Here is a 25,323-nt window from a genome sequence, read left to right on the forward strand (position 1 = left end):
AGATGTCCAAGTCCTAAGCCCTGTACCTGTTGTGGGACCTTCTTTGGAAAGTATCTTTGCAGATGTAATTAAATTAAAGATCTTGAGATGAGATCATCCTGGATTTAGGGTGGGTCCTAAGTCTAATGACTGGTGACCTTATAAAAGAAAGGAGAGGGAGATTTGAGACAAAAATAGAAGAAGGCATTGTGAAAATGAAGGCACAGATAGGAATTATGCTGCCACAGGCCAAGGAATGCCAGGAATCACTGGAGGCTGGAATTTCCAGGGAAGGATTCTCGCCTGGAGAAGGAAGGGGTGTGGCCTTACTGACACCGTCTGGCCTCCAGAACTGGGAGAGAATAATTTTTATTGTTTTAAGCCACAGAGTTTGTGGTAATTTTATTAATTAATTTATTTTAGAGATGGCGGTCTTGCTATGTTGCCTAGGCTGGAGTGCAGTGGCTATTCACAGGCATAGTTCTGCTGCTGATCAGCATAGGAGTTTTAACCTGCTCTGTTTCTGACCTAGGCTGGTTCACCACTCCTTAGGCAACCTGGTGGTCCCCTGCTCCTGGGAGGTCACCATATTGATGCTGAACTTAGTGTAGAAACCTGATTGGCATAGTGCACTATAGCTCAGAGCTCTTGGGGCTGAAGGGATCCTCCTGTCTCAGCCTCCCAAGTAGCTGGAACTACAGGCTTGCACCACTGTTCCTGGCTATGGTAATTTTTTATGACGCCCTAGGAAACTGACTCACAAAGGGGGAAACTGTTTTAGGCAAATACCAGGAGGTGAGAGAGCATGGAGTATTTCAGGATATGAGTTAAATGTAATCTAGGGTGTGAGAGGGGAAGTTACAAGAGATGACGGCTGGGCACAACTGCTGTCACCTATAATCCCAGCACTTTGGGAGGCTGATGGGGGTGGATAACTTGAGGTCAGGAGTTCAAGACCAGCTTGAGCAACGTGGTGAAACCCTGTCTTTACAAAAAAATGCAAAGATTAGCCAGGCATGGTAGTGCATGCTTGTAGTCCCAGCTACTCCAGGAAGCTGAAATGAGAGGATTGCTTGAGTCTGGGAGGTAGAGGCTGCAATGAGCCTTGATCGCCCCACTGCACTCCAGCACTCTATCCTGGGAGATAAGAGAACAAGACTCTGTGGAGAGACAGAGAGAGATATATGAGACTGGAGGTTAAGCAAAGGATATATTATGAAGGACCTTTAAAATGTCACGTTAAGTTAGAACTTTTTCATAGGAAACATGAGAGGTCACTGTAGGCTTTTTAGAAGGTAAGTGATGTGATGATATGATTAGATTTGTGCTTGGCATTGTAGGCCACTTAAATATTTTCTAATATATTCAGTTATGATCTGGCTGCAGTGTGGAAAGTGGATGGAGATAGCAAAAATGGAAACAGAGTGACAAGGCAGGATACTGCAGTTAAGTCCAAGAAGATAGTGACTTACTTACGCTAGGGTAGTTTCTGTGGGGATAGAGAGAAGTGCATGGCTTTCATGTTGAGGAGGTAAGATAGACAGGGCTTAGTGATTGGTTGGATGTAGAGAGTGAGAGAGCAGTGACAACTGAGGATTATGCTACGCCTTTGGCTCAGACAGTTGGGTAAATACACTGAGTTGGCAAAACCATGCACGGAGATCTGAAACTCAAGTGGAAGAACTATAGAAGTATCTGTGGACACAGAGACACAAACTACCATCAGATATAAACACCTCTACACAAATAAACTAGAAAATCTAGAAGAAATGGATAAATTCCTGGACACGTACACCCTCCAAAGACTAAACTAGGAAGAAGTTGAATCCCTGACTAGACCAATAACGGGCTCTGAAATTGAGGCAATAATTAAGAGCCTATGAACCAAAAAAAGTCCAGGACCAGATGGATTCACAGCCAAATTCTACTGGAGGTACAAAGAGGAGCTGGTACCATTCCTTCTGAAACTATTCCAATCAATAGAAAAAGAGGGAATCCTCCCTAACTCATTTTATGAGGCCAGCATCATCCTGATACCAAAGCCTGGCAGAGACACAACAAAAAAAGAAAATTTTAGACCAATATCCCTGATGAACATCAATGCGAAAATCCTCAATAAAATACTGACAAACCGAATCCAGCAGCACATCAAAAAGCTTATCCACCATAATCAAGTGGGCTTCGTCCCTGGGATGCAAGGCTGGTTCAACATACGCAAATCAATAAACGTAACCCATCATATAAACAGAACCAAAGACAAAAACCACATGATTATCTCAATAGATGCAGAAAAGGCCTTTGACAAAATTCAACAGCCCTTCATGCTAAAAACTCTCAATAAATTTGGTATTGATGGGACGTATCTCAAAATAATAAGAGCTATTTATGACAAACCCACAGCCAATATCATACTGAGTGGCAAAAACTGGAAGCATTCCCTTTGAAAACTGGCACAAGACAGGGATGCCTTCTCTCACCACTCCTATTCAACATAGTGTTGGAAGTTCTGGCCAGGGCAATCAGGCAGGTGAAAGAAATAAAGGGTATTCAATTAGGAAAAGAGGTAGTCAAATTGTCCCTGTTTGCAGATGACATGATTGTATATTTAGAAAACCCCATTGTCTCAGCCCAAAATCTCCTTAAGCTGATAAGCAACTTCAGCAAAGTCTCAGGATACAAAATCAATGTGCAAAAATCACAAACATTCCTATACACCAATAACAGACAAACAGAGAGCCAAATCATGAATGAACTCCCATTCACAATTCTACCATTAACCAAATCAAGGCCTGCTTTCTCAGGAAATTAAATAATTATCTTTGCCACTTATTTGACATTTATTTAACATATTTTGGATTATGTTACTTCTATTTATTTAAATATCCACATATTTCTGACTTTTCTCTCCATTTTTATATATATATATGTGTGTGCATATGTGTATACATATATAATTATTATTTTTTCTTTCTTTCTTTTGAGACAGGGTCTCATTTTGTTACCCACACTGGAGTGCAGTGGGGTGAACATGGCTCACTGTAGCCTTGACCCCCAGGCTCAAGCAATCCTCCTGCTTTAGCCCTTTAAGTAGCTGAGACAACAGGTGTGTACCACCACGGTGGCTAATTTTTTGTTTTTTTGCATATAAAAATTTATCACTACAGTTTTTTTTTTTTTTTTTTTTAAATTTATTTTTTTTATTATACTTTAGGGTTTTAGGGTACATGTGCACAATGTGCAGGTTTGTTACATATGTATCCATGTGCCATGTTGATTTCCTGCACCCATTAACTCGTCATTTAGCATTAGGTGTATCTCCTAATGCTGTCCCTCCCCCCTCCCCCCACCCCACAACAGTCCCCGGAGTGTGATGTTCCCCTTCCTGTGTCCATGAGTTCTCATTGTTCAATTCCCACCTATGAGAGAGAACATGCGGTGTTTGGTTTTTTGTCCTTGCGATAGTTTACTGAGAATGATGTTTTCCAGTTTCATCCATGTCCCTACAAAGGACACGAACTCATCATTTTTTATGGCTGCATAGTATTCCATGGTGTATATGTGCCACATTTTCTTAATCCAGTCTATCGTTGTTGGACATTTGGGTTGGTTCCAACTCTTTGCTATTGTGAATAGTGCCGCAATAAACATACGTGTGCATGTGTCTTTATAGCAGCATGATTTATAGTCCTTTGGGTATATACCCAGTAATGGGATGGCTGGGTCAAATGGTATTTCTAGTTCGAGATCCCTGAGGAATCGCCACACTGACTTCCACAATGGTTGAACTAGTTTACAGTCCCACCAACAGTGTAAAAGTGTTCCTATTTCTCCACATCCTCTCCAGCACCTGTTGTTTCCTGATTTTTTAATGATGGCCATTCTAACTGGTGTGAGATGGTATCTCACTGTGGTTTTGATTTGCATTTCTCTGATGGCCAGTGATGATGAGCATTTCTTCATGTGTTTTCTGGCTGCATAAATGTCTTCTTTTGAGAAGTGTCTGTTCATGTCCTCTGCCCACTTTTTGATGGGGTTGTTTGTTTTTTTCTTGTAAATTTGTTTGAGTTCATTATAGATTCTGGATATTAGCCCTTTGTCAGATGAGTAGGTTGCAAAAATTTTTTCCCATTCTGTAGGTTGCCTGTTCATTCTGATGATAGTTTCTTTTGCTGTGCAGAAGCTCTTTAGTTTAATGAGATCCCATTTGTCGATTTTGGCTTTTGTTGCCATTGCTTTTGGTGTTTTAGACATGAAGTCCTTGCCCACGCCTATGTCCTGAATGGTATTGCCTAGGTTTTCTTGTAGGATTTTAATGGTTTTAGGTCTAACATATAAGTCTTTAATCCATCTTGAATTAATTTTTGTATAAGGTGTAAGGAAGGGATCCAGTTTCAGCTTTCTACATATGGCTAGCCAGTTTTCCCAGCACCATTTATTAAATAGGGAATCCTTTCCCCATTTCTTGTTTTTGTCAGGTTTGTCAAAGATCAGATAGTTGTAGCTATGCGGCATCATTTCTGAGGGCTCTGTTCTGTTCCATTGATCTATGTCTCTGTTGTGGTACCAGTACCATGCTGTTTTGGTTACTGTAGCCTTGTAGTATAGTTTAAAGTCAGGTAGCATGATGCCTCCAGCTTTGTTCTTTTGGCTTAGGATTGACTTGACGATGCAGGCTCTTTTTTGGTTCCATATGAACTTTAAAGTAGTTTTTTCCAATTCTGTGAAGAAAGTCATTGGTAGCTTGATGGGGATGGCATTGAATCTATAAATTACCTTGGGCAGTATGGCCATTTTCACGATATTGATTCTTCCAACCCATGAGCATGGAATGTTCTTCCATTTGTTTGTATCCTCTTTTATTTCATTGAGCAGTGGTTTGTAGTTCTCCTTGAAGAGGTCCTTCACATCCCTTGTAAGTTGGATTCCTAGGTATTTTATTCTCTTTGAAGCAATTGTGAATGGGAGTTCACTCATGATTTGGCTCTCTGTTTGTCTGTTATTGGTGTACAAGAATGCTTGTGATTTTTGTACATTAATTTTGTATCCTGAGACTTCGCTGAAGTTGCTAATCAGCTTAAGGAGATTTTGGGCTGAGACAATGGGGTTTTCTAGATATACAATCATGTCATCTGCAAACAGGGACAATTTGACTTCCTCTTTTCCTAATTGAATACCTTTTATTTCCTTCTCCTGCCTGATTGCTCTGGCCAGAACTTCCAGCACTATGTTGAACAGGAGCGGTGAGAGAGGGCATCCCTGTCTTGTGCCAGTTTTCAGAGGGAATGCTTCCAGTTTTTGCCCATTCAGTATGATATTGGCTGTGGGTTTGTCGTAGATAGCTCTTATTATTTTGAGATATGTCCCATCAATACCTAATTTATTGAGAGTTTTTAGCATGAAGGGTTGTTGAATTTTGTCAAAGGCCTTTTCTGCATCTATTGAGATAATCATGTGGTTTTTGTCTTTGGTTCTGTTTATATGTTGGATTACATTTATTGATTTGCGTATGTTGAACCAGCCTTGCATCCCAGGGATGAAGCCCACTTGATCATGGTGGATAAGCTTTTTGATGTGCTGCTGGATTCGGTTTGCCAGTATTTTATTGAGGATTTTTGCATCAATGTTCATCAAGGATATTGGTCTGAAATTCTCTTTTTTGGTTATGTCTCTGCCAGGTTTTGGTATCAGGACGATGCTGGCTTCATAAAATGTGTTAGGGAGGATTCCCTCTTTTTCTATCGATTGGAATAGTTTCAGAAGGAATGGTACCAGTTCCTCCTTGTACCTCTGGTAGAATTCGGCTGTGAATCCATCAGGTCCTGGACTCTTTTTGGTTGGTAAGCTATTGATTATTGCCACAATTTCAGAACCTGTTATTGGTCTATTCAGAGATTCAACTTCTTCCTGGTTTAGTCTTGGGAGGGTGTATTTGTCGAGGAATTTATCCATTTCTTCTAGATTTTCTAGTTTATTTGCATAGAGGTGTTTGTAGTATTCTCTGATGGTAGATTGTATTTCTGTGGGATCGGTGGTGATATCCCCTTTTTCGTTTTTTATTGCATCTATTTGATTCTTCTCTCTTTTCTTCTTTATTAGTCTTGCTAGCGGTCCATCAATTTTGTTGATCTTTTCAAAAAATCAGCTCCTGGATTCATTAATTTTTTGAAGGGTTTTTTGTGTCTCTATTTCCTTCAGTTCTGCTCTGATTTTAGTTATTTCTAGCCTTCTGCTAGCTTTTGAATGTGTTTGCTCTTGCTTTTCTAGTTCTTTTAATTGTGATGTTAGGGAGTCAATTTTGGATCTTTCCTGCTTTCTCTTGTGGGCATTTAGTGCTATAAATTTCCCTCTACACACTGCTTTGAATGTGTCCCAGAGATTCTGGTAGGTTGTGTCTTTGTTCTCGTTGGTTTCAAAGAACATCTTTATTTCTGCCTTCATTTCATTATGTACCCAATAGTCATTCAGGAGCAGGTTGTTCAGTTTCCATGTAGTAGAGCGGTTTTGAGTGAGTTTCTTAATCCTGAGTTCTAGTTTGATTGCACTGTGGTCTGAGAGACAGTTTGTTATAATTTCTGTTCTTTTACATTTGCTGAGGAGAGCTTTACTTCCAACTATGTGGTCAATTTTGGAATAGGTGTGGTGTGGTGCTGAAAAAAATGTATATTCTGTTGACTTGGGGTGGAGAGTTCTGTAGATGTCTATTAGGTCCACTTTATGTAGAGCTGAGTTCAATTCCTGGATATCCTTGTTAACTTTCTGTCTCGTTGATCTGTCTAATGCTGACAGTGGGGTGTTAAAATCTCCCATTATTATTGTGTGGGAGTTTAAGTCCCTTAGTAGGTCACTCAGGACTTGCTTTATGAATCTGGGTGCTCCTGTGTTGGGTGCATATATATTTAGGATAGTTAGCTCTTCTTGATGAATTGATCCCTTTACCATTATGTAATGGCCTTCTTTGTCTCTTTTGATCTTTGTTGGTTTAAAGTCTATTTTATCAGAGACTAGGATTGCAACCCCTGCCTTTTTTTGTTTTCCAGTTGCTTGATAGATCTTCCTCCATCCCTTTATTTTGAGTCTATGTGTGTCTCTGCATGTGAGATGGGTTTCCTGAATACAGCACACTGATGGGTCCTGACTCCTTATCCAGTTTGCCAGTCTGTGTCTTTTGATTGGAGCATTTAGCCCATTTACATTTAACGTTAATATTGTTATGTGTGAATCTGATCCTGTCATTATGATGTTAGTTGGTTATTTTGCTCGTTAGTTGCTATAGTTTCTTCCTAGTCTCGATGGTCTTTACAATTTGGCATGTTTTTGCAGTGGCTGGTACTGGTTGTTCCTTTCCATGTTTAGTGCTTCCTTCAGGAGCTGTTTTAGGGCAGGCCTGGTGGTGACAAAATCACTCAGCATTTGCTTGTCTGTAAAGTGTTTTATTTCTCCTTCACTTATGAAGCTTAGTTTGGCGGGATAGGAGATTCTGGGTTGAAAATTCTTTTCTTTAAGAATGTTGAATATCGGCCCCCACTCTCTTCTGGCTTGTAGAGTTTCTGCTGAGAGATCAGCTGTTAGTCTGATGGGCTTCCCTTTGTGGGTAACCCGACCTTTCTCTCTGGCTGCCCTTAACATTTTTTCTTTCATTTCAACTTTGGTGAATCTGACAATAATGTGTCTTGGAGTTGCCCTTCTCGAGTAGTATCTTTGTGGCGTTCTCTGTATTTCCTGAATCTGAATGCTGGCCTGCCTTGCTAGATTGGGGAAGTTCTCCTGGATAATATCTTGCAGAGTGTTTTCCAACTTGGTTCCATTCTCCCCATCATTTTCAGGTACACCAATCAGACGCAGGTTTGGTCTTTTCACATAGTCCCAAATTTCTTGGAGGCTTTGTTCATTTCTTTTTATCCTTTTTTCTCTAAACTTCCCTTCTCTCTTCATTTCATTCATTTCATCTTCCATCAGCGATACCCTTTCTTCCAGTTGATCGCATCTGCTACTGAGGCTTCTGCAATCTTCGCGTAGTTCTCGAAACTTGGCTTTCAGCTCCATCGGCTCCTTGAAGCCCTTCTCTCCATTGGTTATTCTAGTTATCCATTCTTCTAATTTTTTTTCAAAGTTTTTAACTTCTTTGCTGTTGTTTTGAATTTCCTCTCGTAGCTCAGAGTAGTTTGATCGTCTGAAGCCTTCTTCTCTCAACTCATCAAAGTCATCCTCCATCCAGCTTTGTTCCGTTGCTGGTGAGGAACTGCGTTCCTTTGGAGGAGGAGAGGTGCTCTGTTTTTTAGAGTTTCCAGTTTTTTTGGTCTGTTTTTTCCCCATCTTTGTGGTTTTATCTACTTTTTGTCTTTGATGATGGTGATGTACAGATGGGTTTTTGGTGTGGATGTCCTTTCTGTTTGTTAGTTTTCCTTCTACCAGACAGGACCCTCAGCTGCAGGTCTGTTGGAGTTTACTAGAGGTGCACTCCAGACCCTGTTTGGCTGGGTGTCAGCAGCGGTGGCTGCAGAACAGCGGATTTTCGTGAGACCACAAATTCAGCTGTCTGATAGTTCCTCTGAAAGTTTTGTCTCAGAGAAGTACCGGGTTGAATGAGGTGTCAGTCTGTCCCTACTGGGGGGGTGCCTCCCAGTTAGGCTGCTCAGGGGTGAGGGACCCGCTTTAGGAGGCAGTCTGACCGTTCTCAGATCTCCAGCTGCGTGCTGGGAGAACCACTACTCTCTTCAAAGCTGTCAGTCAGACAGGGACATTTAAGTCTGTGGAAGTTCTTGCAGAGTTTTTGTTTGTCTGTGCCCTGCCCCCAGAGGTGGAGCCTACAGAGGCAGGCAGGCCTCCTTGAGCTGTGGTGGGCTCCACCCAGTTCGAGCTTCCTGGCTGCTTTGTTTACCTAAGCAAGCCTGGGCAATGGCGGGCGCCCCTCCCCCAGCCTCGCTGCCGCCTCGCAGCTTGATCTCAGACTGCTGTGCTAGCAATCAGCGAGACTCCGTGGGCATAGGACCCTCCGAGCCAGGTGCGGGACACAATCTCCTAGTGTGCCGTTTTCCAGGCCCGTTGGAAAAGCGCAGTATTAGGATGGGACTGACCCGATATTCCAGGTGCCGTCTGCTTCCCCTTTCTTTGACTAGGAAAGGGAACTCCCTGATCCCTTGCGCTTCCCGAGTGAGTCAATGCCTCGCCCTGCTTCGGCTCGCGCACAGTGCGCTTCACCGACTGTCCTGCACCCACTGTTAGGCACTCCCTAGTGAGATGAAACCAGTACCTCAAGCAGAAATGCAGAAATCACTCGTCTTCTGTGTCGCTGGGGCTGGGAGCTGGAGACCGGAGCTGTTCCTATTCGGCCATCTTGGCTCCACTGTTTTTTTTTTTTGAGACTCTCACCCTGTTGTCCAGGCTGGAGTGCAGTGGTACTATCTCGGCTCACTGCAACCTCTACCTCCCAGATTCAAGCAATTCTTGTGCCTTGGCCTCTTGAGTAGCTGGGATTACAGGTGCGCAGCACCACACCCGGTTAATTTTTAAATTTTTAGTAGAGACAGGGTTTCACCATGTTGGCCAGGCTGGTCTCGAACTCCTGGCTTCAAGCAATCCACCTGCCTTGGTCTCCCAAAGTGTTGGAATTACAGGCGTGAGCTACCACGCCTGGCCCATCACTACAGTGTTCTCACCATTAAAGTTTATGATCTTGGTCTTTCCTTCGTGCCTTTGTATAGGGCCAAAAGAGAGACATTGGGCACTTTGACAACCTTAAAGCAGACTCCAGGAATATCGCCTTTTTTTTTTTTTTTTTTTTGAGATGGAGTCTCGCTCTCATTGCCCAGGCTGGAGTTCAGTGGCATGATCTCGGCTCACTACAACCTCTGCCTCCCAGGTTCAAGTGATTCTCCTGCCTCAGCCTCCTGAGTAACTGGGATTACAGGCGCCCGTCACTGTGCCTGGCTAATTTTTTTAAATTTTTAGTAGAGATGGGGTTTCACCATGTTGGCCAGGCTGGTCTCGAACTCCTGACCTCATGATCCACCTGCCTTGGCCTCCCAAAGTGCTGGGATTACAACCGTGAGCCACTGTGCTCGGCCCAGCATGACCTTTTTAACCAAATCCAGCAACAAGAACTTTATCGTTCTTGTTGAACTTTCAGCAACAAGAACTTTTCAGCAACAAGAACTTTCAGCAACAAGAACTTTTTCTCAATAAAGTTCAAGCAACCACCATTGGCTACAAAGGCTGTGATTTTCTTGCTATTCTTGATCAGCTAGATGCTGGCACACTTCCTGATGGCAGAATTTGGCTGTTTGGTTTCAACCCCTACTTTTTCCAGCACAATTCCTTTTGCATGAGAAGCACCTCTCATGCAACCCTCAAAAGGGTTGGCCTTCAGGGCTGTGCCCAAATGGGCTTTCTTGTACTGTTTTTCATGCCACTTCTGGTCTCATCAGTGACTATGGAACTTCCTAGCAGCACAAAGTCCATGACACTTGCCCATCCTGCTGGTACCACGGGCCTAAGTGAAAGAGCTAATTTTTGTAGAGACGGGTTTCACCAGGTTGCCCAGGCTGGTCTCAAACTCATGGACTCAAGTGATCCATGCACCTCAGCCTCTCAAAGTGTCTCCATTTATACATTAAATACTATGTCTTAAACATTTTTGATCTCCTTAGGTATCAGGCACTAGCAAGATGACCAGATAAATAATAACCAGATAAGATAACCAGATAAATAACAGCCACGCCACAATAACAATAAAAACGCCAACATCAGCTAACATTTCCTAAGCACTTACTGGGTGTGAGAGGCAGTATAGGGAGATAGATAAGAGCATGAGTTCTGGAATCAGACCTAGCTAAAATATAGGTACCATTCCTTCTTGGGCAAGTTATTTAACTGACCTGTGCTGCAGTTTTTTCATCTGTAAAGTGGGAGTGATGATAGTATATACTCATTAGGGAGGTGAGGATTAAATTAGATAATATATATATTCTTTTTTAAAAAAATTTATTTTTATTTTACTTTTTTAGAGGACGGTCTCACTCTGTTGCCCAGGTTGGAGTGTAGTGGCACAATCACAGCTCACTGTGACCTCAAATTCCTGGGCTCAAATGAGCTTCTTGAATAGCTTAGACTACAGGTATTCACCACCATGCCTAGTTAATTTTTTTAATTTTGTAGAGATGAGGGTCTTGCTATATTGCCCAGCTGGTATGGAGCTTCTGGCCTTAAGTCATCCTCCCATCTCAGCCCCCTGAGTAGCTGAGATTATAGGTGTGAGCCATGGTGCCTGGCTATAATTTTTTTTAAACGAAGCTTCAATTTTCTTTTTTTTTTCTTTTTTATTTTTTTGAGATGAACTCTCACTCTGTTGCCCAGGCTGGAGTGCAGTGGAGTGATCTTGGCTCACTGCAACCCTCCGCATCCCAGGTTCAAGCTATTCTCTTGCCTCAGCCTCACGAGTAGCTGAGATTACAGGTGCCTGCCACTACACCCGGCTAATTTTTGTATTTTTAGCAGAGACGGGATTTCACCATGTTGGCCAGGCTGGTCTCAAATTCCTGACCTTGTGATTCGCCTGCCTCAGCCTCCCAAAGTGCTGAGATTACAGGTGTGAGCCACTACGCCCAGCTGAAGCTTCAATTTTCAAGATAATATGTGTATGCTTAGTCTAGTTATTTCCACATGATAATAATAGCTAACATTTATTGAGCTCTTATAATGTGCTAAGCACTTCACATGTATTGTCACACATCAGCCCCACAATTGTCCTATAAGGTAGGTATTATTATTATCATTCCCTTTTTATAGATGAGGAAACTGAGACTGAGAAGTTAAACAATGTGTTGAATTTGTGTACCAACAGCAGGCTTTACTAAGTGTCTTTGAGTTGGAATGAAAAGTAGAATGTTGTGCATCCTCTATTCTACATCTGACAGAGAGATAGGAGAGTATAAATAGACTACTTATTGAGGGGCAGAAGAATATTTTTACATTGTTGGTGGAATTCTATACTCTTAAGTCTCTCTAGGTGGGAGACTGGAATGTTTTGAAGGAGTATAAATTGAAAAGACTGACAATAGCAACATTTGTTTAAGATAATGATAAAAACAGATTGAGGTGATTTACTCTCAGCGCTACTTGCTGGAATAAATAATGCAGTTGGTGTGTGTTATTTATTTAAAGGATGAGAATTAAAGGTTTAAAGGATGAGAATGTTTCCTCATCCTTTATTCTCAAGTCTAATTCTGGCTCTGCTCTAGTCCAAAGGCTACTTTCGGAGGTCTGAATTTGCTGTACCTCATCTCTGAGTCAGAGATTTTTGAGAGCCCCTGGTAGTTTCAGCATGAACAAGAGTGTCTTATATTCCAAATTGGATTTCTAAGCCCACCCAAAATTATTCCTGGAAAAGTCTTGTTCTGCTGGAATTCTTTGGCCTGAGATAGAGGAGGCTAAAATTTCTTGGTTGTCTTAGGTCCTCAGTGGGGCCCTTGGGTGGTCTGAGGTCAGCCTCGCAGTTTTAGAGCTGGGCAGGACTGTGGAGATGAGGGAATAAGGTCTCATGTTGTAGCACAAGGGCATTTGCCCAGATACCTTCTTCTCCTTAGTTTTGGACCAGAACCTGTGGAGTTGGATGTTAGTGAGAGCTGACTGCCATGTTAATATCTTCATAATGCTTCTGAGAAGGCTGTTTTTGCTCCTTTCCTTCTCACTTACCTTACTATTTCTTTTATAGACTTTCTGGGTAGGGCTGAAGTCTCTAGAAGCCTTGATAGGATTTCAAACAATAGGATTCCTGGGTTGCCAGCTAAATCTAAACAGGTCTCCTTTTCTGGAACTATGGAGGGAAAACAAAAGATAGATTTTTAAATACCTTCTGAAATAAGAAATTGACCACCTCTTTACTGATTATTTACAATAATAATATCAAGTCAGGAACTAGAGGTACAGTAAAACATTAAAAGTCTGTTCTATTTGGTAGAAAGGACATTTTGGTTACTGAGCAGACAGAATAAAATGGAATGTTAAAAAATACTTTTAGTTCAATAACTTCTAAGAAAACGAAGTAATATTTTTAACACAAACATGAATTTTGTGTTAATGATTATTATCTGGTTCTAGGCAAAGATTCTAGGCAAACTCCCATTACTATAGTATTACTTGTAAGAAATAACTTCTCTTTATCCTAAGAACAGTTCATAGCTTATGAATGAATATATTTTCAAAACTGTATACAGTATTTGGAATTTGGAATGTTTATCCTGGAAAACATGAATAATGGTTAGCTTTTCCAAGGCCGCCTGTTAAATTTATAAACAAACCATGAGGGGATTAATGACAATATTTCAAGTACAACTACACATCATTTATAACCTTGGGGGAGAAATAATAGAAAAATTATTTTCTATTAGTTAGTGGAAGCACGTGACACCTTAATGCTCTCTAACCTCCAGCAGACTCTCCAGCCCTAGCATTGAGGGTAGAGGCTTCATCAGTGTGGGGAAGGTATTTTTTTAAGAACAGTAAATTATCGATACCCTAGCTTTACATGAGAGAGTGCATTTTTCTTTTTCTGAAACAAAATTTTTTTTTAAATAAAAGGAATGCCTCCCAAAGTAGTGCAAACACACATTATAGGCTGGGGGTGGTGGCTCACGCCTGTAATCCCAGCACTTTGGGAGGCTGAGGCAGGTGGATCATGAGCTCAGGAGATCGAGACCATCCTGGCTAATAATGTGAAACCCCATCTCTACTAAAAATACAAAAAATTAGCCGGGCGTAGTGGCGGGCGCCTGTAGTCCCAGCTACCGGGAGGCTGAGGCAGGAGAATGGCATGAACCCGGGGGGCCGAGCTTGCAGTGAGCTGAGATCGCACCACTGCACTCCAGCCTGGGTGACAGAGCAAGACTCCGTCTCAAAAAAAAAAAGACAAAATAATTCAGACATTATAGAAGGCAGCCACATTTTTCTACACCAGTCACTCCTTCAGTGTTCTCATTGGAGACCAAAGGGCAGTGTCTCTTGCAGTAGGCGTTTGGATAGTGCAAGTGCCTGCTTGATTTAGTTAACACTGTACCAATTTGTTTAGCAAATACTGTTCTGGAGAAGCAGTACAAAAGTAACTCACATCCCAGACTACACCTTCCTGACCTGTCTCCCGACTGGAAGCCTGTGAATGATCTTTGCTGTGCAGTGAGTTGTAGCTGCCCAACTGCCTTCTGTTCATAACGTCTCTACTCACCCACCGCCTTGAGGAAGAGATTCTTATCTGTTAGCACCTTGATAAAGTCTGAGAAATTCACCTTCCCATCTCCTGCAACAAAAATCTGAGACTCAGGACAAGGATAAGATGTATTTTAATTATGAGAGTATATATTAAATATAAAAATTAAAACACTCTGGATGATTTAATATTAAAAACAGGGCATTTGAGGGCTGGAAATATGCTCAGGTGAGCCCTGGTCTTCTTGAAGTGGTCTTAGCACCATTACATGAGTCCTCCACAGCCCACAGAAGCAACGGTGGTTGTAAACATCCAGCCAGGAGCACCCAGCCATTGCAGTCTGTCCACCTGCCCCTTTCTCAGAGACTGGCCATGTTTGCAAGGAATCTGTCCTGTCTTCCCATGCTATAACCGCCCCTATTATTCCTATTATATCTCCAAGCTGTATTCCATTTCCTCTAAAATTGAAGGATGATGAGTATTATTAGAGGGGTATGTGTATGTTTCCATGAAATAATAGAAAATTTTGACACAGTTAGTAGAAGCAAGTGACACCTTAAGTGACATTGAATGACAGGTGGAACTGATGTTGATTGAATAGGGCACTAGCAGTTGGGTGGAGAGAGGTGAGAGGAGATAATATGCTGCATATATTTTTCACACAGCATATCAGTTTGGGCTACTAATAATTCAGTCAGTATATTCACTAAAAACATTATCTGTGGCTGGGCGTGGTGGCTCATGCCTGTAATTCCAGAACTTTGGGAGGCTGAGGCGGGCGGATCACGAGGTCAGGAGATTGAGACCATCCTGGCTAACATGGTGAAACCCTGTCTCTACTAAAAATACAAAAAATTAGCCGGATGTGGTGGCGGGCCCTGTAGTCCCAGCTACTCAGGAGACTGAGGCAGGAGAATGGCGTGAACCCAGGAGGCGGAGGTTGCAGTGAGCTGAGATTGCGCCACTGCACTCCAGCCTGGGCAACAGAGCGACTCCGTCTCAAAAAAAAAAAATTATCTGTATGCTTAAAAAATACCAACAAAAGTGCTGTGGCATTTAAAATTCAATATAGGTGGGACTTGATGAAAAAAAAGATTTGTTCTATTTTGATTCAAACAGAAACAAAAGGCTTGAATTCTCTTGGTAACATGTCATTATTAACATTGTTACTGCTTTTGTACATCAGGACAGGTGACCTGAATTTGATACTGAAATCAGACAATCACTCTTAGCTTCCACACAGCGTTTTTCAAATAGTCCATTTTCTAGGATTAATTTGATTTCACAACTTGTACACATACCTCACTGATCTCCTTAAAGGGACATACACACATACACACACAGACACACAGACACATGTGTGTGTCCCTTTAAGGCTATATATATGTGTGTGTGTGTATACATAGATATATGGATATATACATATATGGATATATACATATATGTATATTTGTATATAGTATTCAAATATATAGTCTACAAACATATAATATACAAATATATATATATATATTTGGGGGGCAAGTAAATAAGGTTTGTTTCTCATGTTTATACAGTGATTAAAAGAAAACTATATATTCACAAAAATCTTTTATGGGAAAAACAATGAGAAGCCAAAGGACTCACGATCAATATCAGCACATTTCAATTCATTATAGACATCATGCTTGGTTAGATTCATTCCCAGCTTAGCTACAGTGCACATCAGTCCATGGAAATCAATACAGCCAGTTTTGTCCTTGTTGAAGAAGTTGTAGGCATCTTGGAAAGCTGGGGAAATAGGATTAAGTTATTCAGGACAGTTGTTCAAGAAGAAGTACATACACTAATAGGAGTAGGACAGACAATATAGTTGACTGGAGATCATGTTCTAAAAAAAGGATTGTGAAAAAAATGAGTGCTTAATAGACATTTCTTATAAAGGACAGTATCCTTCCATGGAACTTGAACTGGAATGAACTAACTGTTGCAAAACCAAGTGTTGGTAGGTAAGATGGCTTTCCAAAGATACCCACACCGTAATCCCTTAACCTGTGAATATGCTATCTTACATGGCAAAAGGGACTTTGCACATATAATTAAGATAGATTATTCTGGGCTCAATCTAATTACATGATCCCTTATATAGCTAGAAGCCAGAGAGATGTGGCAGAAATCAGAGAGGTTTAGAGCATGAGAAAGACCTGACCCACCATTGCTGATTTATCAGCCAGGAACTTCTCTGCTTGCTAAAGAGGCTGAGAAGCTCCTGGCTGATAAACAGTAAAGAAACTGGAATGTCAGCCCTACAAGAGAAAAGAACAGAATTCTGCCAAAAATCTGAATGAGACTGGGAGCAGATTCTCCTCCAGGAGATCCTCGTGGATCACGAGGTCAGGAGATTGAGACCATCCTGGCTAAGGCCAGGCTGGCCAACACCTTAATTTCAGTCCTATAAGACACAGAGAAGAGAAACCAGCTGTACCCACCTGGGCTTCTGACTTATAGAACTGTGAGATAATAAATTTGTGTTGTTTTAAGCTGTTATGTTTGTGGCAATTTGTTACAGCAGCAATAGAAAACTAATCTGTCAAACTGGACCCAAATTACATATATGTGTGTGTATGTTTTGTATGGATCCAAAGTTTTTCAAAGAAATAGTCAAGGCACTAACTGGAGCCAAAATTAGATATGTATTTTCTGAAATTAGTGAATGAGGAAATAAACCTGGAACAAAATATATCCCAAATGACACCTGAATAAAACTTACTTCATATCACATTCAAGTCTCAGCGTCTCTATGTATAAGAGTGATTAATCTCCTACAGAGATAATGATACCTGCTCTGTAAGTGTGTAATGTAAAAAGGTAACATCTTTCTCCTTGATAAAAGGTAGGCTTCTCTAGGGCTGGAACCGAACTATCTCTGACTTGTTTCTCTTTTTCCCACTATCTCTTGCATGTTAGTAGGCAGTCAACAAATATTGATTGCATGCTTTCCATGGACCAGGTATTGCTCCAAGTGTTTTGGATATATTAGTGCACTAAATAGACAAAGATCTGTGACTTCATATAAATGTAATAAATAGGTAAACCATTTTAGAAGGTGGTATGTACCATGGAAAAAAGAAAAAATAATTCTGGGTGGATGATTAGAAAGAAGAAAAGAAATAGAATTCCTACACACTCCCACCTCCATGTCTACTTCCTGACCAGCACCTGTACCTGCATGATCTTCCCTCCCTTGTGGATTGGAACTCATCCCCTCTCTCATATTCAAAGAATTTACTGAAGAAAGGGTCTCCTCTTAGGTAAGGGAAATATCATTTTTTCATTTTCTATTATATCAATCCTATTGTTGTATAAACTTTTGCTATTTCTCCCTTAAAAAGTACATTGTGACCCCATTTCCCCCTCCGGCTATTGCTACCTCTGCCATTTGTCTCTTCTTCCTATTGAAAATTTAGTCATTTATGGCCGGGTGCGGTGGCTCATGCCTGTAGTCCCAGCACTTTGGGAGGCCAAAGCGGGTGGATCACGAGGTCAGGAGATCGAGACCATCCTGGCTAACAGGGTGAAACCCTGTCTCTGCTAAAAATACAAAAAATTAGCCGCGCGTGGCGGCGGGCGCCTGTAGTCCCAGCTACTCAGGAGGCTGAGGCAGGAGAATGGAGTGAACTTGGGAGGCGGAGCTTGCAGTGAGCCGAGATCGCACCACTGCACTCCAGCCTGGGGGACAGAGTGAGACTCCATCTCAGAAAAAAAAAAAAGAAAAAAATTAGTAATTTATTTCTATCAGTGTGGATTCATGGATGTTTATTTTATACTTTGGGTTATAGTCAATTCTATATTATTAATTTTTATTGCTCAAATAGAAAAAGTTGGTGGAAGGCAGAGTATATGGATACAGATGCTGGTAAGGAGGTAGACATGGAGGTGAGAGTCTATGGAAATTCTACTCTGATTGCTTCAGTTTTCTTCAGGAAAGTAAGGAGACCAATTGACAGTAAGGATGGGAGATGCTGGGGATCTTGAAGTATTCAATAAATATTTGTAGAATGAACAAATTAACCTCTCATAGGAAAGTTGTGAGGATTAAGCACTGTAACGAACACATTTTCTAGTTTCCATATTTGATGTTTTGATATCTGGGGCCTTGCTGGCCCTGGAGGGACTGCCCCTCTCAGGGCTGGTCAATTCCTAGAAATAGTAACTACTAGCTTGTGAGTGTGTCTTTCCTCTGCAAACCATCCAATTCCATAGACCATATTCCATAGACCATATCCTCAACCACCTGCCTTCTCCACCTCTTACAGTCAGAGCCACTACTTCCCTGCCCTAGTCATCCCAGGGCTAGGTACCAGACAACTAGGGACAGCCCTTACATGCCAGAGCCCACTGAAGTTGTTTAAACTAGCTAACCCCATACCTACTTACCCTGCCTTGTCCATTCCTTTTTGCAGAAACCACAATAGAGTTTCTTGTCCACATGCTGCCCCTGCCCACTTCCTGACTGACCCTGGTGCTTCCTCTTGTGGCCCCACATGCTTGGCATGCTGTGCCCTGTTTCTAGGGATCTGTGAGTATGAAAAACTTCCTTTGTGGCCATCATTTCTGTGTCTGCATGTCTCACCATATCTGACTAAAATAAACCCCTTAAAATGAGAACCAAAGTATCTTAAGGCACTTTAGAAACCTTAAAGGTCTATAAAACCATAAGCTGTTATTATTAAGGCATTTAGCTCAGTTTTACAATGAAAAATGCCAATCTGATCATGACAATCCTTTGCGTTTTCCAAACCGAAATTCCCAGCAATAAAGGTTGATTGATTATAGAATGAACAAATTAACCTCTCGTAGGAAAGCTGAGGATTAAGCACTGTAAAGAACACATTTTCTAGTTTCCATATTTGATGTTTTGCTATCTGGGGCCTTGCTGGCCCTGGAGGGACTGCCCCTCTCAGGGCTGGTCAAGGTCGACTGATTCTATGATTCATTTCTGTCTCCTGGGTCAATTTCTAAATTGGTTCTAAATTTAGTGGGGTAAAGCATCAGCCTCTCCAGAAACCAGACGCAACCTAAACACAGCCACACTTGACTTCTTTGAATTTTTCTAGTGCATCATGCTTTCCCTTTTCTCTGGCCTTTGTAGATTCTGTTCTTTCTGCCTAGAACACTCCTCTCAGCACTATTTGCCTGATTTACTCCAATTCGTCATTCAGCCTTCTCTGGGACTGCCTTTCTTCCCTCACAAGACCAAATTAGGAGGCTTTCCTTTAAGCTCCTTAACACTCCATACTTTTCCTATCATAACTTGTGTTATATTGTAATTTAAATGATTTATTCCGCAAGTTCATGCCTTTTTTGTTTTCGAGACGGAGTCTCGCTTTGTCACCCAGGCTGGTGTGCAGTGGCGCGATCTCGGCTTACTGCAACCTCCGCTTCCTGGGTTCAAGCAATTCTCCCTGCCTCAGCCTCCCAAATAGCTAGGATTACAGGTGCCCGCCACCACGCTCTGCTAATTTTTGTATTTTTAGTAGAGACAAGGTTTCACCATATTGGCCAAGCTGGTCTCAGACTCCTGACCTCAGGTGATCGGCCCGGCCTGCCTCAGCCTCCCAAAGTGCTGAGATTACAGGCATGAGCCACTGTGCCTGGCAAGTTCATGGTTTAACAGCCTGTCTTCCCTATTAGACTTCCTATCAGGGCAGGGACCACGTCTGACTTGTTTTGTTATGTTTCCCACACCTAGTACATTTTTGGCATTAAATAAATATTTGTTGTTTGGATGAATAAACTTTAGCCAGTGTAGCTCATTTTATATTTTTTTCTTTGAGAAATCCTAGGACTGTAGCTGTGTTTGTGTTCTTTATTACTTGATTTATATTTGTTCTTTTGTTATTTTTGTTCTGTTTGCATTTGTTCTTCTTTTCCACACCCACAAGTTCTCTTTTGAATACAGTTATTTGACCAGCACTGCCTAAATTCTAGGGAGATGTCCATTTAAAAGCAATTTCCCTCCTGTCCCACAAAAATGTAAGGCTTTTTTCCTTTCTCTCAAATGATGGTGGTGTAGACAACCCTTGAAATCTCAGATCTTTCTTAGAGAAGAAAGGATCAGACATATTAAGGAGCTGTTGTTCATGCTTCAATTTTGAGGATGATTCTCATTACCTGCCATTTGTGAAGCACTTAGCTTCTTTTCTTTGTGTTGTAATTGGCATTGAAGAGATCCTGGTAAGTCTCTATCCCTGAGGAAAGATATGAAAATATTTAGATTTACTACATATGTGAAACCAGCAGATATTAGTCCTATTCATCAGTTTCTGCTTACTGGAATGAATGTAGCATCTCAATGTATCCAGTCTACTATCCTAAGGGATCTTCTATTTAGGATAGCCAATAGCTACAGGATGAACAGTGAAAAAATGTTGGCCACTGAGATCCACCTCTGCCCTAAACTTGCCCATCATCCCTCCCTTAAAAAATTATAATTTCAGGCCAGCCATGGTGGCTCATACCTCTACTCCTAGCCCTTTGGGAGGTCAAAGCAAGAAGATCGCTTGAGCCCAGGAGTTCAAGACCAGCTTGGGCAACGTAGCTGTCTCTATTTTTTGTCTCTACAAAAAATAAAAAAAAAATTAGCCAGGTGTGGTGGCACAGGCCTGTAGTCCTAGGCACTCAGGAGGCTGAGGTGGGAGAATTGCTTGTGCCTGGGAGGTCACGGCTGCAGTGAGTCATGATTGCACCACTATGCTTCAGCCTGGGTGACAGAGTGAGAGCCTATCTCAAAAAAAAAACAAAAAAAAAACAAACCCAAAAACCAGTTACGATTTCCCCCCATTTTACAAAATAAGAAACAGAAGCTCAGAGCGATTAAATAATTTGTCTCAGGTTATACAGATAGTAAATGAAAGACCTGAGATTCAAACCCAGATTTGTCTGACTCCAAAAATCAAGGCCATAATGCTTTACACTATTCCTGTTGTTAGAAAGAGAAGTTGTTTCAATTTTCTTTTTTGCTGGCTCCAACTCTCAGCCTTGAGTTTAAAGTTTTAAAACAGTATAAATATTGTTGTGGTGAATACCCTTACAGAGAAACCTTTGCATCTATGACTATTTTACAACTTTTTTTTTTTTTACAACTTTTACAACTATTTTACAATCGCCAAATTGTATTTTTACCAGCATATGTATGGGTGTATAAGAGAGAGAAATAAAGATAGAGAACACTTCTGAAAATTTGAAACCCTGGGTGACCTTTCATTTATTGAGGAAAGTAAAAGCTGGAAAAGGCAGGAACATATTAATACCTTCAAGATACTTTGTACAGCTCTGAAGTAATTTATTACTTTAAGAACACACAAAAATATATCATGTAAAACTGAGTTTGCTTATAATATGATAAATAAAATTTAATTACATTTAAGTAAATGTGATTTAACTCCAAAATTTAATTATAATCAATTTTATAAATTTATTTAAAGTGCATTTAGTTTTGATACTTGTAAAACTAAACGTTTAAAAAATATGAAATCTCATAGTTTTGTGGCTTTATAAGAAGCAGTTTAAAAAGTAAAACTAGGCTGGGCACGGTGGCTCATGCCTGTAATCCCTGCACTTTGGGAGGCCAAGGCGGATAGATCACGAGGTCAGGAGATCAAGACCATCCTGGCTAACATGGTGAAACCCCGCCTCTACTAAAAATTAAAAAAAAAAAAAATTAGCCAGGCATGGTGGCAGGCGCCTGTAGTCCCAGCTGCTTGGGAGGCTGAGGCAGAAGAATGACATGAACCAAGGAGGCGGAACTTGCAGTGAGCAGAGATCATGTCACCGCACTCCAGTCTGGGCAACAGAGCAAGACTCTGTCTCAAAAAAAAAAAAAAAAAAAAAAAAAAGGAAAACTAGGAGAAATACTAAACATTGTAGTTAAACAAAAAATTATTATGGTTTATTAATTTAGTATCCTCTAAAGTACTTATTAGATTCAACTCATTTTCAAAGAGCGGCCTGGGAGAAAAGGAGGTGATAGTCTCAAAACTGTTCTTAACTTTTGAAAGTGGCATTTTATCTAACTTGTCTTATTTTCTCAGTTTTTACTAACATTGATTTCTTCTTCTGGTGCTTCCTCTTTATTATCTACTTGAATTTCTTCTCTTTCTCTCATTCTTTCAAGACAGAGTCTCCCTCTGTGGTCCAGGATGGAGTGCAGTGGTGTGATCGTGGCTCACTGCAGCCTTGACCGCCCAGGCTCAAGGATCCTTCCACCTCAGTTTCCCAAGTAATTGGAACTATAGGTGCATGCCACCATACCCAGCTAATTTTTTATTTTTTGTAGAGACAAGATCTCCTTATGTTGCTCAGGCTGGTCTTGAACTCCTGGGCTCAAGTGTTCTTCCCCCACTACCTCCCAAAGTGCTGGGATTACAAGTGTGTGCCACTGTGCCCAACCTGTAATTTCTGAAGCTCAGGTTTGTCCTTATTCAGATAGGTTATTTTATATTTATTGTACAGATGTTCCTTGATTCATGATGGGGTTACATCCTTACAAACCCATCATAAGTTGAAAATATTGTAGATTGAAAATGCATTAATTCGCCTAAACTACATAGCTTAGCCGAGCCTACCTTAAATGTGCTCAGAACAGTTACATTAGCCTACATGTGGGCAAAATCATCTAGCACAAAGCCTATTTTGTAATAAAGTGTTGAATGCCTCATGTAATTTATTGACTCCTGTACTGAAAGTGAAAAACAGAATGGTTGTATGAGTATTTGAAGTAGAGTTTCTACCAGATGCATATTGCTTTTGTACCACTATAAAGTCAAAAAATGGTAAGTTGAGCCATTGTTAAGTTGGGGACCATCTGTATTTCTAAATATAAACAAATTTCTTTTGCATGACGTAAAAGATGCAGTACATGGAGAAATACTATGTTCTCAAGAAGCAGGAGGAAAGTAGAATTCAAGGCAGTGTAAAGATCTTTTTTCTTTCGAGACAGGGTCTTGCTCTGTTGCCCAGGTTGAAGCGCAGTGGTGCGATCTCAGCTCACCCTAACCTCTGCCTCCTGGGCTCGAGCAATCCTCCCACCTCAGCCCCTTGAGTAGCTGGGACTACAGGTGTGCACCACCACACCCAGCTAATTTTTGTATCTTTTTTGGTAGAGGCTGGTCTCAAATTCCTAGGCTCAAGTGATCCACCCGCCTCAGTCTCTCAAAGTGCTGGGATTACAGATGTGAGCCACCGTGCCAGGCCAGGCAACGTAAAGTTCTTATTACCTGTCTTTAAAAAGACACTCTTGGCACAATTTCAAACCTTATCTTGGATCAAACATTGGAGAAAGACTTTATTTTTCAAAGTTTCAAATGACTGAAGAATCTTACATTTGGAAGGAACCCAATCCAGCCTCTCATCTAATGTAGGAATTCCCTTTACATGTAGTATTGTCTAGTCTTTGCTTAACTACTTTCAGTGACAAGGAACTCACTACCTCAAAAGATAGCTTGCATAGTCAGGGACACTAGAAAAGATACACTCAGAGTAGAAAGTAAATGGATAATTGTGAAAGAGAAAAAAATGTTCTTCTTATGATCTGATAAAATATAAATCAGGTTCTCATTTTTGGTCATTAGTGGCTGTTTATTGAAATTTGTTGTTAGGTGACTAAGAAAAAGCCATTGTTAATGTCACAGGTAAATCTCCCTTCCCAATTTTAGCCCAGGGTCAGTCATGGCTAATTTACCAGCTTTCGTTTACCAGCTATATTTGAAATATAGACCCTTTTTCTACACTTTGACTTGGTTATGGGTTTAGGTCTTCTTTATGGCCTTCTAAATTTTTTCTTCCTTAAACTGGCACTCAAAATATCTCAAGGTATAATTGATAACTCCTTGAGCCCCCTAGGGTATTTTGTATCCTAACATAAAAACAGCTTCTCCTTTGGGAGGACAGGAGGGAGAATTCTGCTCTTCCTATCAAAAAAGATGTATATCTTTTTCTTTTCATAAAAAATCTTTCTCTTCAATTCCGATGTTTTGTTTTATAACTAAACTTATCATATAATAAATATTTGAAGAGTATTTTAATTGTTTCATCATAATCTTTATGAGCATTTAATATATTAATAATTTTTTTTTGAGATGGAGTCTTGCTCTGACACCAGGCTGGAGTGCACTGGCACGATCTCGGCTCACTGCAACCTCTGTCCCCCAAGTTCAAGCAATTCTCCTGCCTCAGCCTCTCAAATAGCTGGGACCACAGGTGCCCACCACCACGCCTGGCTAATTTTTGTATTTTTAGTAGAGACGGAGTTTCACCATGTTGGCCAGGATGGTCTCGATCTCTTGACCTCATGATCCACCCACCTCAGCCTCCCAAAGTGCTGAGATTACAGGTGTGAGCCAGTGCGCCCGGCCAATAATCTTAATAATTTTCTTTTTTTTAGGGGCTTCCTGGTAAAGACTGGAAAACCTGCTAGACAAAATTCTGAAGGAGCTGTAACACTAATAATTCTTTGTCATAATACATTTATCACCCTTAATACATTCATTACCTACCTTTTACTGTGGGAGATGGGTACTTTTATTAGAGGATTCAGCTTAAGTTTTGGTTTAACTTCTGAAACTGCCATGTGGCCAGTGACTCTGTCTGGAATTCAGAATGTACAATTAAGAAATCAGTTTACAGATTAATTCTTTATATTCTTTTGCAACTTTTTCAGCTCAAAGCCTGGAGTTTGAAAAATCTAGGGCCTCAAGGAATGGTAATAGATGCAAACTCAAGTTAGAGGTATGCATAAAGTTGGAATGCCATGTGGAAAGGCCCCTTCATTGTTCCCAGATTTCTAAGCAAAGTTGCTTGTCACTGCTCCCCCTTCAATTAGTGTCACTCTGATCCTATGTAAAAATAAATGCTAAGTGAAATAAGCCAGACACAGAAAGACCAACGCTATATGATCTAACTAATATGTATAATCTAAGATAGTCAAACTCATAGAAGCAGAGAGTAGAATGGTGGTTGAGGAAGGAGATATGGGGAGATGTTGGTGATACGAAGTTTGAAGATGAATAAATTCTGAAGATCTAATGAACAGCATGGTGACTACAGGTAATAACACTACTGTACTGTATACCTGAAATTTGCTAAGAGATTAGATCCTAAGTGTTCTC

The 25,323-nt window shown here is 40.8% G+C and overlaps 1 protein-coding gene, 1 non-coding gene and 1 pseudogene across 2 annotated transcripts in view; all 3 read right to left on the reverse strand.

Annotated features, from left to right (window-relative positions):
* The window catches only part of EFCAB3 (EF-hand calcium binding domain 3), a 379,076-nt gene that overhangs the window by 12,086 nt on the left and 341,667 nt on the right, over positions 1 to 25,323 (reverse strand). The window contains exons 25-29 of the mRNA XM_003270799.4: positions 24,712 to 24,802; positions 20,330 to 20,406; positions 15,803 to 15,946; positions 14,195 to 14,266; positions 12,670 to 12,790 (exon numbers count right to left, since the gene is read on the reverse strand). Coding sequence (XP_003270847.3) covers positions 12,670 to 12,790; positions 14,195 to 14,266; positions 15,803 to 15,946; positions 20,330 to 20,406; positions 24,712 to 24,802 — 505 coding nt within the window. The remainder of the gene's footprint in view (positions 1 to 12,669; positions 12,791 to 14,194; positions 14,267 to 15,802; positions 15,947 to 20,329; positions 20,407 to 24,711; positions 24,803 to 25,323) is intronic.
* On the reverse strand, positions 9,645 to 10,453 carry LOC105737903 (annotated as a pseudogene).
* LOC115831607 lies at positions 24,598 to 24,660 on the reverse strand. Its single transcript, XR_004027132.1, has one exon. It is a non-coding gene; the product is annotated as a U7 small nuclear RNA (small nuclear RNA).

Source organism: Nomascus leucogenys, chromosome 19 (assembly GCF_006542625.1).
Source record: "Nomascus leucogenys isolate Asia chromosome 19, Asia_NLE_v1, whole genome shotgun sequence".
In the NCBI taxonomy this organism is placed as follows: Eukaryota; Metazoa; Chordata; class Mammalia; order Primates; family Hylobatidae; genus Nomascus; species Nomascus leucogenys.